General features: G+C 40.8%; 1 protein-coding gene across 9 annotated transcripts in view; it reads right to left on the bottom strand.

Moving 5' to 3' along the window:
• SYNE3 (spectrin repeat containing nuclear envelope family member 3) overlaps positions 1-13,494 on the bottom strand; it is an 82,249-nt gene that overhangs the window by 21,582 nt on the left and 47,173 nt on the right. For 7 of the 9 annotated variants that reach the window (XM_035896007.1, XM_035896005.1, XM_035896006.1 and 4 more), the window contains 11 exons: positions 13,004-13,140; positions 10,890-11,037; positions 9,937-10,119; positions 9,516-9,659; positions 8,382-8,516; positions 7,236-7,397; positions 6,336-6,499; positions 5,309-5,435; positions 4,981-5,136; positions 4,154-4,303; positions 2,180-2,221 (listed from right to left, as the gene is read on the bottom strand). In XM_035896007.1, coding sequence (XP_035751900.1) covers positions 2,180-2,221; positions 4,154-4,303; positions 4,981-5,136; positions 5,309-5,435; positions 6,336-6,499; positions 7,236-7,397; positions 8,382-8,516; positions 9,516-9,659; positions 9,937-10,119; positions 10,890-11,037; positions 13,004-13,140 — 1,548 coding nt within the window. Of the gene's footprint in view, positions 1-2,179; positions 2,222-4,153; positions 4,304-4,980; positions 5,137-5,308; positions 5,436-6,335; positions 6,537-7,235; positions 7,398-8,381; positions 8,517-9,515; positions 9,660-9,936; positions 10,120-10,889; positions 11,038-13,003; positions 13,141-13,494 lie in introns of those variants that run through there. The other 2 variants (XM_035896004.1, XM_035896011.1) reach the window with 2 other exon arrangements.

Here is a 13,494-nt window from a genome sequence, read left to right as displayed (position 1 = left end):
ACAGTGATGCAGCCCCCAACCATGTGTACTTTCTGCCATTCTCTCAGGGCAGTTGGTTTCCTTTACCATGGTTTTGAAAGGATACTCAAAGCATACAAAAATACTTTGCCTAATCTTTCTTTCACTTTTAGCCACACTTTAGGTGTTAAATCTGAATTTAACATCAACTGCAAAGCTGCAAAAAAGCCACTTTTCCTCTTTTCTCAGCCTGAACAGCAATGGACCCAAATGGGATCAACATTATTTTCTGGTTCTCCTAAGCAATGCTCAACAGCATTATGGCAACACAGGCTCACATCCTGACAAAAGCCTTAGCCTGAATGAAAGACACACCTCTGCCTACAGTAGTACTTGGATCCTTACTGTAGTGACACAGTTTAAATCCAGGATGAATGCCCTGAAGTCAGCAAAATCACACTGAAGTGAGCAAGGTGTAAGTTGTTACCGCAACATTTGTACTGGCTGGAGGGAAACTGCAAATCCGTTGTTGGTGCAATGGGAACCATTTCCTTCATGCTTATGAGGTATTTTAGTTCCTTGTTCCTTCCCGCCCTGAGCTGTTTCTCTTTGTTTGTGTTCAGTAGCTATTAAAAACTTATAGAATGCTTTTTTTGTGCTCTTGCTGTAAGCCTAATTGACAAATGTTTGCCACCTGCCATTATGTTATTCCAGTATCCTTCAAAATTAGCTGAAGACTTTCGTCTCCTTCAGAGAAGTTAAGGAGGAATAAATACCACCTACCCCGAGGCAGGTGGGACAGATGGATTAAAAAAAACGTATCTAATTGCACAGTAGAGATATGCTTATGCCTAAAGCTTTTGTTTTGTTTCCCCCTACAAACAACTTTACCCAACAAAATCATATGAAAGCAGAGAATTCCTTGGTCAGTCTTATGGACTATCTCTTTAGGCCTCTTCTAGGGGAAAAAATGTTTGGCTGACTCTACACCAAGCATTACAATGTCACACTGTCTTTCCAGCCTGAAAAATTCTGGTCACCTTACGGTATGAGCAACAGTACCAAACAATTAATGCTGAGCCAGATGGGCAAGAACAGAAACTCTTTGGGGGGGTTTCAGGAAGGCTGAACGGTGGCAAAAACTATTCAGGGGATGTGTGAAAACTATGTTAAATTGGCCAGTATTTCACCGGGGAAAAATATCAGAGATGCTACTCCACATTTGAGTACCAGAGGGATATCTCATTTGAACGAGGAAGTCTTGATTTCTGGCCATACTGGAAGTGCACTGTACTGCACCCTTTAAATATTGGTCTCTTCCAAAGAGATTTTGCAACAGGAGAAATCAAGTGTTTGATTTAGCTTAAGATGATTATGTGATTATGTACCTGCAACACATTATTCATCCAATCTACCTTGTGTTAGGCAAATAAAGACTTATTCTATTCCTTCTAAAAACAAAAGGAAAATGAGATGACAAAAGTAGAAGCTAACAGTGTCTATAAACCAAGCAAACTGTGACAGAGGAAAGACTCAGTTCAACACTGCTCAGGCCAACAGAAAAACCCACTGACTTCATGAAAATGGGATCAGAAATGCTTCTTGGGTTTAATAAGAAATTGGCAGCATTTTGTTTTCTTTAAGCTTCTCCTTATCATCTCCTGTACTGCTTCTGTTTCTTCTGTCATCACTTCCAAAAGAAAATCCTTCACAGGAGGAATTCTGCTGCTTTAAATAAGGATTTAGTCTAATAACATTAGACAAATCTCTTGACTTTCTCTGGTTTTCAGCATTAGAAAAAAGGTGAACTGAATGATCCAAAGCAATTTTTTCATAAGTGTCTAAAGAATCAGAAGTCCCATTTTCAAAATTATTTTAGGCACTTGGCCCCTAAATCCATTGGAGAGAGATTTGGGCTCTTCCTCAGTATCTTTTGAAAAATGAATTAATTTCATATAGCATGTAGATGTTTAAAAACTGAGCTCCCCTACTCTCCCAGGAGATGGATATCTAGCTTCTAGAAATACAGTAAGCATAGCTCAAGAGTAAAAGCTCTGTAATATTTTTCCTGTTAAAATCTGGAGAAAATAAACTTTTTTAAGAGAGGCTTTTTAATAACCAAATTAATCTCAAGGATCTTTAGAAAAGTTCAATTTAAAATAATTATCTTCAAAATGTCTGACCAAACATTTTTTAGCTTAATGATAGTGAACTGTCATACCTTTCTGAATCTGTCCGTTTCTTCCAAAGATCCAGGACTCTGCTTAAAATAAAAAAAAAAAAAAAAGAAAAAGAAAAAGAAAAAAGAATCATGAGCTTAAGACACCAGTGGAGCTTATAAATGAGTATTCACCTGATAAGGGATGTTTCTTTTGAATTCATGATCACCTGGACAGAGTGAACCATCACGAGATTTTTTTTTTTTTTTTTTTTGAGCTTTTTAACACACATTAGGCATAAAGTAAAATGTTTTCAGGTTCTTGACCATTTGAATCAGAGAAGCAGTTCCTCCAGCAATAGCTTTGACTTTACTGACACCTATTGACTATATTTATGCTTACACAAGATTTTGGTCAACAAAGCATAACTCGTTACAATCAATGGCAAACAATTCTTAGAAATATGCTCTTTATTAATACAGATCATGCTCTTTATTAATAGAGTATTCTAAGTAAGCTTTGGATTTGAAGACAAGGTTTCCCAAATCAGAAAATTTTCAGGTGCCTCAAGTTTTAGGTGTTCGAGTTCAGATACCTTCCAAAGCACTTGCATACAGAAAGTACCAAATGCACACCTCTAAAGTCTAAACCTCCAATTAAGGTATCTTGAAGTTAAACACAATGTAAGTAGCTAAGCTAGAAAAATCTTATTTAATAATTATGTATGTTTACACTAAGAACATCTTTAGCATGCCCTGCAATGTCTTATATATGGGGATGAATTCTGCCTGTTGTGGTTTAACCCTGGCTGGCAACTAAGCACCACGCAGCCTCTTGCTCACTCTGCCCACCATGGGACGGGGGAGAGAGTCAGAGGAGTAAAAGTGAGAAAACTCGTAGGTTGAGATAAAGACAGTTTAATAGGGAAAGCAAAAGCCGCACATGCAAGCAAAACAAAACAAGGAATTCATTCACTACTTCCCATGGGCAGGCAGGTGCTCAGCCATCCCCAGGAAAGCAGGGCTCCATCACGTGTAACGGTTACTTGGGAAGACAAATGCCATCGTTCCAGATGTCCCCCCCTTCCTCTTCTTCCCTCAGCTTATATATGCTGAGCATGATGTCATACGGTATGGTATAGCCCTTTGGTCAGTTTGGGTCAGCTGTCCTGGCTGTGTCCCCTCCCAGTTTCTTGTGCACCTGGCAGAGCTGAGAGCTGAGAAGTCCTTGTCCAGTCTAAGCACTACCCAGCAACTACTAAAACATCAGTGTGTTATCAACATTATTCTAGTACTAAATCCAAAACACAGCACTATACCAGCTACTATGAAGAAAATTAACTCTGTCCCAGCTGAAACCAGGACACTGCCATTCTTAGCATGTCTTGTATGTAACAACTTGGTAACTTCTTTAACCATTTGGTTCTTGCATTAAAATACCTCCTCTTTATTTCATTCCAAATCTTTAGCCCGTAAAGATGGTTTCAAAAAGGACTTGGTCCTTCTGTGCACAAGTTACTTTGAGTCAGTTCAGTCAGTGGCTATTCTGATCACTGCCTCACAGCTGGAGACACAAATAATGAACAGAGAATATATTCTTACTGCAATAACCATTAAAAAAATAATTCAGTGGAGAACGTTGTGTGGAGAAAGGGGAGAAAGCCAGAAATCCATGTGCCCAGAACTAGGTGTACATCTAAAATATTCACACACATAAACATCCCTCAGTCTCCAACTGCATGTATCTTTGACAACAGCCAACTGTCATTCTGTTTTGAACCTTCTATTTTGAGAAACAGTCTGAACATTGCTTACAAAAGGAAAGAGATAGCACATAACTTTCATTTTCGTACAACAATAGCTGTGCTTATATTTATAAATACATGACTGTTCGTTCTGTCTTTGATGGCATTTACTAAGGGACCTTTTAATTAAGTAGACACACACATGTACTGTTGAATTATGACTAGCAATGTGAAGCAACCTAAAAGAGCAACGGCAGAGATCCGCAGCTGTGAATTGAGTGCTGTCACCTACCGGTGAATTCATGGACTCTTTCAGTTTAGATTTGTAAAGCATCCATCGGTAACGCAGGTCCTCCAGATCTTCAGAGTTTCCAATGACAGGATGAAGATGAAGAAGGTCCTCAAACTGACGCTGACCATCTGGCACACGAGACTGCAGCTCCTGCAGGCAAAGACAAGGTCAGCAGCAACTCAGAATTCAAGAAGGCCCCACTTTCTAAATCTAGCATTCAAAAGAACAGTGGTACTAAATCGAACTACTGGGTACTCTAGAATAGCGTGTTTATCTTTGTTACTGCTTTTTTGTCCTGAAATGATATAAAACGTTCTGCTTATCTGCAGGACTCTTGTAGCCTTGAGTATTTGTTTGTTTAATTTCTTACAGCATCCATTATCATTGCATCTGGTTATATTCAACAGAAAGAGAAAGAGTGAGGCCAAATACCAGACACTGATTTTAATCAGCTGCTTTTAATGAACACCTTTGCCATACCACACTGGAAATGTCCAGTCCAACAGCTAGATGCCAGGCTGCTCCCTTCCCTTCTACCACTCTGGCTCTGGCAGACTTTTCTTAGTAGAAGGGGTGAAATCCTTGTCCTAAATTCCTGAGCTTCATCTACCCTAGAGTCTCCTAAAGCAGAGAGCATAGTGTTTGAGGGTTATTTTTTTACGGTTTTGGGGTTTTTGTTTGTTTGTCTGGGGGGGCTTGTTGGGTTTTTTGGTTGGTTGGGGGGGTGGTAGGTTTTTTTGTTGTTGTTGTTGCTTTCTTTTTTTAATTCTGAAAGGACCTGCACTTACTGCAATCTTTGCCTCCATCTTCATCGCCTGAAAACTAACCTCCAGTCTGCTCTGGCGTGCCTTAATTTCCTCTGTGGAAGATGAAGTTGCAGCAAGAATTTTGGTCAGTTTGGTGTTTTCTTCTTCTAACCACTCTTCAAAGTCATGTAGGAGCTTCAAGTGGCTGCTCGTATTTTGCCCTTCTCCTATCCCCTCCTAGATTACAGAACAAGAACAAAAAAGCCCTTACTGTTATGTCAGATGTTTCCTCTGAAGGCCTGATTGCAAGATCTTAAGCTCCAATTTTGTAACCCATAATATCAGATGAAGCCAGTAAAATTGTTCTTGTGAAGCTAATATAAAGGCAGATACAGAGTCCCCCTCTCACCTGCTTATGGTTGGGATCTACATCTAAAAGATGGAGGGCAGGTCCAGACATCCATCTGCTGTCCACAAATGCTACTTTCTTCTTCTTATCAGCCACTGGTCTATTTAAATGCCACTTTTTGAGAAGTCTTGAAAACACAAAACCAGAGATATTAGTGCAGTGAAACGTCTAGTGATGAGACATCAACATTTTGATCAGTGCTATGGGAGACAGCTCAGGTGAAATAGCACTATTATTATTACACTGTTATTACCAGTAATAGCACTGTCTCAGAGCAGCACCAGTCCTCTAGTTCTAACATTTCCAAGTGTTTTGTTTTCTTTTATGCAGGGGAGTGAGGAACCAAAAAAAAGTACTACCTTGACAATACACCTTCCAGTCTGGTAACAGCAGGCAGTACAATCAAGCCTTCCTCAATTTAGTCATTCCATTTTTATGCCTATTCTGACACTATGTGTGAATATATTCACACATGTATCACAGTATTAAATTTTAATACAGACTAGCAAATATGAGCAGCAGTTTGACACTGCACAGCAAGGGCAAAATAAATGAAGTTCACATTTGCCAACTAAGAGTGGATTCTAGCTCTGCTTATACACTTGTGGGTTTGCAAAAGGCACAAATCCCAGTGCAGATATAGCCTTCTTGGAGATATCTCCAGGTCAGACAGCAAGGAGAACAGGAAGGTGAGACGGAACAGCAGAAGTCACCCAGTCTATATCCTATGTCCTCTGATACGGACTGGTAGTACAAGGGTGAGCCAGGCCCTAAGGAGACACTGCCTGCTCCAAGCATGCGATAAAGGCAGCTTCATAGACTGCTCTGGTACCCAGATTCTCTAAAATGGCTTTCTAATGATTTCCAGGTTACAAGTGATTAAATAAAATCTCATCTTGCTCCTAGCATTGTAACATAGCTGTTCGCTTTCACAGCACAGAGCACAAAGCATCAAGTGTGTCTGGTCATATAGCAGCAAAGAGCATCCCCTTGAAGGGACATGACAAAGATGTACAAGAACACTTACCCAGTTGCCATCTCCTTCAGTGATCTCCATGACTCCTTCAGCTGATCCAGCTCTGCCTGGACATGGGCAGTGTCCTCTGGAGAAGAATTCTCCATGACCAGCTGGCCATGAGCTTCCACAAGGTGCAGCTGGATCTCCTTATCTGGAAACTCAGCTAGCCATCTCTGAAACGTACAGCCCTTACAGTTACTTCTAGGTATCCTGGGTAAAGCAGAGGTTATGTCAGACTGAAGGCCATGTTCAGTCCAGGACTATGCTGGTTTTGTTGGCACTAGCTAGAACATACCTAGCAGGAGAAAAAAATACGCTGTGGATTCTTACAAAGAGCCAATGTAAGTCAAAGAGCTGATGGCAAAACTTAAAGGGCACAAGCTGTCAATGCACCCCTTCTGTAGCCTTCCCATTAGGTATCTTGGTTTCCCATATGAAGGCAAAATCTGCCAGCTAAAGTAACCTGCCAGAGTGAATCTAGCATGCAAAATACTGCTACACAGGGGAAGGCTAGCAGCTGTGAAACAGCTCAGTTCAAGACAGTATAAAGTTCGCTAACAGGGTAATAATGTTCAATGTATTGATCAGTGCATACAGGCAAAGATAGGTATTGTCCAGAGAGATCGCCCTGGCAGGAAGAGCTCTTTTGAAAATCACCTATCCTCTGATAATACTTTATCCATGTCAACAGTTCTTAGACATTTCTTACTGTTCTTGTCTTCCACCTAGCTCCACATCCCACAGCACAGAGCAAAACAGGGAGGCAGCAGCAACCAACAGTTATCGCAGGAGAAACAAACCACCATTACTCTCCCCAACCAGGAAACTCTCGCTAGAAAACCCTTGCCCTTCATGTCTGAATGCTGCAAAGTGAATAATTAACATCTTACACTAAGAGGCTTTTCTCACCTCAAGGTCTGCCACCCTGCCCTCGGTGTTCTGCTCTCCATCAGCACTCTGGTAGGACCCAATCTTCTCTGTGGTTACTGTGATCCACTGCTGGAGGTCAGAGAGTTTGTCATTATATGCCCAGTGCTTCTGAACGTGCTCCTCACTCTGCTGTATCATCATCTACAAATTATAAAAATATGTCAGCAACTAAACACAGACAAAAAGCAGTTTCATTACTGGAACTAACACTGTGACTACTGGCACAGAATCTCATGGGCAAAAAGGAAAAACAAAGCTGTTAATGAGACACAAAAAACTTTATCCTTTAGCATCAGTGCCATAGAAAACACCTACAAGCTCCTGCAGGCCTGAATTCAACCACATTGGGGGGTATTAAGCACTAGAATAGCTCCCTTCCATTTCAGCTGAAACAGAATAAAGAATATGGGAGGGGGGGGGTGTTTATACCCCAGTGAATATTAAATACCTCTTATTCTCCTTGAATCAGATGACTGTACAGACTTTTTTGGAAAAAGTCCAGTTCAGCGATAAGTGGGATTATCGAGATTGAAACTAGAATTCTACAGTGCATATTAGGGTAACACTATCATATGTATTTTCACGGTGACCTGCATAACTAAGGTGACTTTTTAAGCTCTTCTTCTGAGACAGCTTAGAAACATCCTTTTATAACTGTGTTTACAAACTACAAAATGCCTCAGGTCAAAACAAGTAATTATGCAACTGCAACACTTTTCTCTCATTAACTTTTAGGTCACAAAACTATAAAACCCCCCAAATAGTTTGATAGAAAAAAAACTATCCAGGAATCTGTGAAGACGTCCAAACACCTCCATGGTAGTATATCTATGAGGTCTTTTGGTCAGAAATCTCAGGCCCACTCCCAAAATAATTTAGATAGATATAAAATCTGTGCAGATGGTATCCTATCCCAAAGGGAAATCACATTACAGGTACAGTACAGTACAGAGAATCCTGGAAGAGTTATCAAAGTTGTAAGAATTCAGTGCCTTCTTCCCCTAAAATGAAAATGTCTGCCACTCAAAGCATACAGTCTTATATGCTCAATGATTTTTTTTATATATCTTTAAATAGAGGCAACTGACAATTCCTCAGGCAACTAAAAACTCTTCCTAATGTTACCTCCAATGATCTCTTCAGGGCCTGCAAGTCAGATGTAAGTTGGTTCATTTCATGCCTGTGTGTGGTATTTGACTGAACAAGCTTTGCTACCTCATCCATTTGAATCACAAGCTCTGCCAAGTCATCTTGGATCATCTGCAGAGGAAAAGACAGATTCCATAGGGGTAACGTGCTAGATGTGACACGGACCTCCACAAAACATACACTGAAAGTAGTTTCATTTGACAGTGTGAAGGGGGAAAAAGCCCCAACAAACAACAATCACTGTCATTAAGAAAAATATTTTTTTTTTTATATCTAGATATAAATGTTTCCAAAAGAAATGATTGGACATTCTTACATGTTACCCGTTGATAACACAGAAGACAACCTGCTGAGAAGCTGCCAGGGGAGACACAGTTAATTAGCTAAGTATTGCAAAGACCTATGGTGATAACACCCCTGTGGTCAGCAAGGGTGAAGTGGCAGCATATAGCTGAATCGCTATAGCTCACCATGGTGAAAAGGAAGAGTCACATCCCCTCTCTCTTCCTCTCCTGCTCTTCTCTCACCTTTCCTAGCTACGCAGTCCCACTGCATGCCTTGAGCAGGCTCTACTGCATGTTGGACCCTTCGCTGAACCAGTTCAAAACACTAACCAAGTGGAAAATTATCATCTTCTTGTTGATTGTTTTTTTTCTTATCTTGGCCAGCTGAATTGGCCCATGGAGTAAATCTAGCACATGTAAAAGCTGTGTCAAGGTAAAGAGCAGGAAGCTGAGAGTGCAGAAGGAGGTAGGACAATGGGAACTCCCTGCTTCTAGAGGGAATTAAGATTGGTTTAGGTTATCTTGAGCAGTTTCACTCCTAGTGGGAAGTATCAGGACACATTTTCTTCAGTAATAAAACTAGCCCAAGAAGGTGTGGCACCAAGAGCTTCCAGCTGCTTGTTCCTCCCTCAAGCCCTGTTTGGCAGTTCTTCAGCTGCACTGCTTCAATTTCATCTGCTCCATGCTATAGACCGGACCAGATGAAATTATCTAACACACAATCAATTGAGGGGACAAGGTACTGAATCCCTAATGCTAATAAAATACAAACAAAGAGGACCACAATTAACTGAGGATATCATGGTCAAACATTACTGTAACGTACCTGGAGTCTCTGGAGTTGTGTCTTTTTACCCAAGAGGTCAGGCCGTGGTTCCTTCTCTAGATCTAATTTGGCTTTGATGGCAGATAATTTCTTCTGCAAAGGTGCGAAACCAGCATCAAAGTCTTCATGTTGCGATATCAAACTCAAGATGGAGAAAGAAGAAGAAAAAAAAAAAAAAAATCAGCATTCAATATATATCCCTTGGCATTATTTTTTCCTCAAAGTCCATTTCATGCTCAGAACAAACACCAAGCTACACTATGCAACAGACTACAAATTTATTTGAATATTTGATCATCCTAGAAAAAGGGATTGGGCACAGCTGGTTACTACTAAATTTAAGTCTATAAAACTGGCTTAGTAAAAGACTTATCATTGTCTTTGTCACAGGCAAAGACCATATATGGGCTTCAGAGCTCACCTGGAGTTTGCTCTTGCTTTGCAGAAGACTTTTGTGTAGAATTTCTCTCTCTTTTGAAGCTTCAGCTACTTCTTGCAGGAAAGACTTTGCTTTTTCCTCACCAAGGATATTGTTTAGCAAATCCTTCTTCAGCTGTAATGTCATCAACTTCTCTTTGAACTGGGAGCTTTCAGCTAGAGCAGCCTAAAGGAGAAAAATTCTTCCAGTGAAGTCATACCGAAAAAATAAAAACCATATAACCATATTATTCTCACACAAGTCACACAACCAAAGCAGTATGACAAAGTCAGGTAAAAACAGCATGCTGGGCCGACAAGGGGTAACAGAAGGTACCTGGACAGTGCCCAGTTAAAGGAAAAGTCTTCCTGATAATGTTAGAAGCACCAGGGCTGCATCCATTTTGTGAACAGAAATAGAGGAAAGCTGTACTATGGAAAGAGTTGTCTGTGCAGAGGAGAGGCCTAAACAACCAACAGAAAGGACAGCTTGAATGCTCATCCCAAGGATAAACTCCATCCCTGTTCACAGACACATTTATTCTGGAGATCACAGGGATGACAAATAACAAACACACCTTCCTGGGCACATGCAGAAGTCATGCGTTATCATCCCACGACTATATTACTACACACTTCTCAGCACAGTCCACAGACTTCCCGTCCAGGGAGATCTGGGCTAAGGCTAAGCAATATTATCATCTTGTTAAAGATATCTAGCACTTTAATTCAGCCTATTCACTTGACAACTCCAGTTAACCAAACGGAGGGCAGAAAGTAAGACATTCTGCCACAGCTAGAGCTAAGTATTGACCTCCATACTGGGGGGTTTCCTGCCGTACTGGACAGGCTCTCCCAGCTGCTGCTGTCCGGCAGCTGTGTGCAGGCAGCTGCTGGCATAGCTTCGGCAAACAGAAGCCAAGTATCAGTTTCTGAACTTAATAACAGGTTTGCTACCTCAATGTGAGCCAGCGCTGGCTCTGGAGTCTCCAGGAGCATCTGGACTGATGGCTTCCACTGTTCAAAATCTTGCAGGGGATTTTGGAAGAGTCTTCTCAGTTGGGTTTCTGTATCAGTGCTCATTTTAGATATCTTGCCTCTAACACTGCAAGGATAAAGTGACAGCCGAGAGAAGGATTACGAAGAAATCCAAGTCCAAACACCCTATTCATCAAGGCATGAATTAACACAATACTTGTGTGTAAACTGTATCCAACACAAAAGCCACAGTCTAAGAAAGACTGTCTGAGCCTGGTGCTGCAGGCTGACAGCTGCTCTGTCAGTCAGAGACATTCGACAAAACTATTTAGATGCCGTAAGACACATTTGTCTCTGTGCAACTGTGAATCAGGAATTACTCTGCCTTTCTAGCGGCCAGCAGTCTTCTCCTGTATGTGATCTTTCTTGGTTGCTATCATCAGAATGATTTAACAAATTGTATTATTGGAGCAGTCTCACTAACTGATGGGAGGAACAAGCCAAGAGTGTCTAGAATTTAACTGCAGTTGCCTGTATTGTTTTACATATTACCAAGTCTTTGTTCCTTTAAAAAAGTACATTAAGAAATCTTTGATTGCCCTATGTTACCTACAAAAAGCGGAAAATAGATATTTTTTTCAGATACAAATTTTTAAAATTTTGCATAACCACTTCTATTTATATTTATGTTTATATTTATATGTAGGTAATTCTGATAAAATCTTTGTATTTATATATATGTATACACATACATGCACATCTATATATATGTGTGTGTATATATACTGAAAAAAACAAATCTGCACACATTCATTAAATATCTTGGTTTTCTTATAAAGGCTTATCCAAAATACACCTGAGTAACAAGGCCTAGCAGTGACACACCCCATGCAGCTGCCTCCTGTTTTTCTCAGCTCTCCTGACCTCTCTCAGTTTGCAGAATCCTGTTTGATATGGCACAAAGCAGCCCAAACTGTATATTCGTATGGGAACAGTATCCTGCAAATTCACAAGACAGGCAGGCAAGAGCAATGCCAATCAAGATTAATACTGCCTTTCTATAAAAACAGAAACAACAATCTTACCTGTGTCCCTGGGACGTTATGGAGCTAAACAAAGGCAAGCTTGCAGGGGCCAAAAGCTCCGCAAATAGAAAGTTCTGACATTACGTGTCCTTTGCCATTTGCTCTGCTGCTCCTGCCAGGCTCAGCGTGAAGCTGCCAGACTGTGCAAAGAAGCTTTGGAGAGAAGCTGGCAAAAGAGCAGCTGCCATTTTATACTCAGAGGCAAGTTCTCCTGCCTTCTCTGCTCCTCTTTCGACATTGTTTACTTGTTAGTTTTTAAACTGAAATTCTTTCCCATAATGATCTATAAACCTTCTGGCAGGACAGCATACTGTGCACTGGACAGAGGAAAATAAGCTTGGATACAGTAAAAACAACTGACCTTCCTTTTTCCTTAAAAAAATGTTCCTTTCTTCTAGTTTGCAAAATTTGCTGCAGCTTCCTTACTTCCTGATTCCAGGCAGCCTGGAAACGGAAACACTGAAGTCTGGGGAGAGGCTAAACTTTCAGAGTTTCCAACCCAAGACAAGTTGAAAACAGGAATCATGCATATATGCCGCCAGGCAAAAGGGAATAAACTCTGCCAAATAATTGCTAAGGCTGATGAGTCATCACAACAAACCCAACAAGGGAGGGCCATTAATTCTTCTGAACCGTTTACTACTACAGCTCCTGTCCTGATTTTCTAGTTGCTGTCATGAAAGGCAAGAAAAATACATAAATTATTATTATTAAATGCTAAGAAGATCAAATTAGCTGCCAACAATCTAATTTTCTTTGAAACATATACAACATTAATGATGCAAGAACATTGCTTGAAAATGGCCAGCAGCCTACAGCTCCTAGCAATTGGCTAAAATTACAGGTTTACTACAACATGGAGGCGGATGTGATTAACAAAAGCCTTTCTTTTCTACACATCACCTACAATCAGATGGCATATCACTTTTTTCTTAGGCCCTTGTCAATCTCTTCAGTGTCTGAGAGAAGATCCCCCCCACCCCTCCAGCATAATCATAATCCCACTACCTTTGATACTGCTGTATTGCAGAGACAACGCTCTCAGCATGTGGCTGCACATCTTGGGAAAACCGTAGCAGTTCCTTAAGCTGAGCCTTCAGCCTCTCAACCTTGGACTCTTCCGCAGCCAGAGCTGCTCTCGTTGCCTTAATCATAAAAATAATGAACAGATCACACCTCATGTAGTGTCTGGCACATGAAATGAAAAGATAAGGCTGTCTCTCAAGGTATTCACAAGTCCCCTTTCTGCTGCCTTTTTTCGTGTTGCAATGAATACGGACTTTACGAAGGCACAGAACATTCTCAGGAACAGTTTTGTTCCCGCAGGCTCTCTCTTTCCTCCCCTCACACTGCCTAGCCTCTGCATCTCATCTGCAGGGTTCACTGTTTGAATGAAGAATCACAAACAGGCCTGGTTTCAGTTCACTGATCGCAGTATGAAACATGAGATGCATTTTTGGAGCAGTCTTAATGACGTCTGTTTGCAAGAACAGATCTCT

This window comes from Egretta garzetta, unplaced genomic scaffold, assembly GCF_000687185.1.
Source record: "Egretta garzetta isolate BGI_Z169 unplaced genomic scaffold, ASM68718v1 scaffold206, whole genome shotgun sequence".
Lineage (NCBI taxonomy): Eukaryota > Metazoa > Chordata > Aves > Pelecaniformes > Ardeidae > Egretta > Egretta garzetta.
Note: the sequence above shows the minus strand (reverse complement) of the source record. Positions and strands in the feature narration are given on the sequence as shown.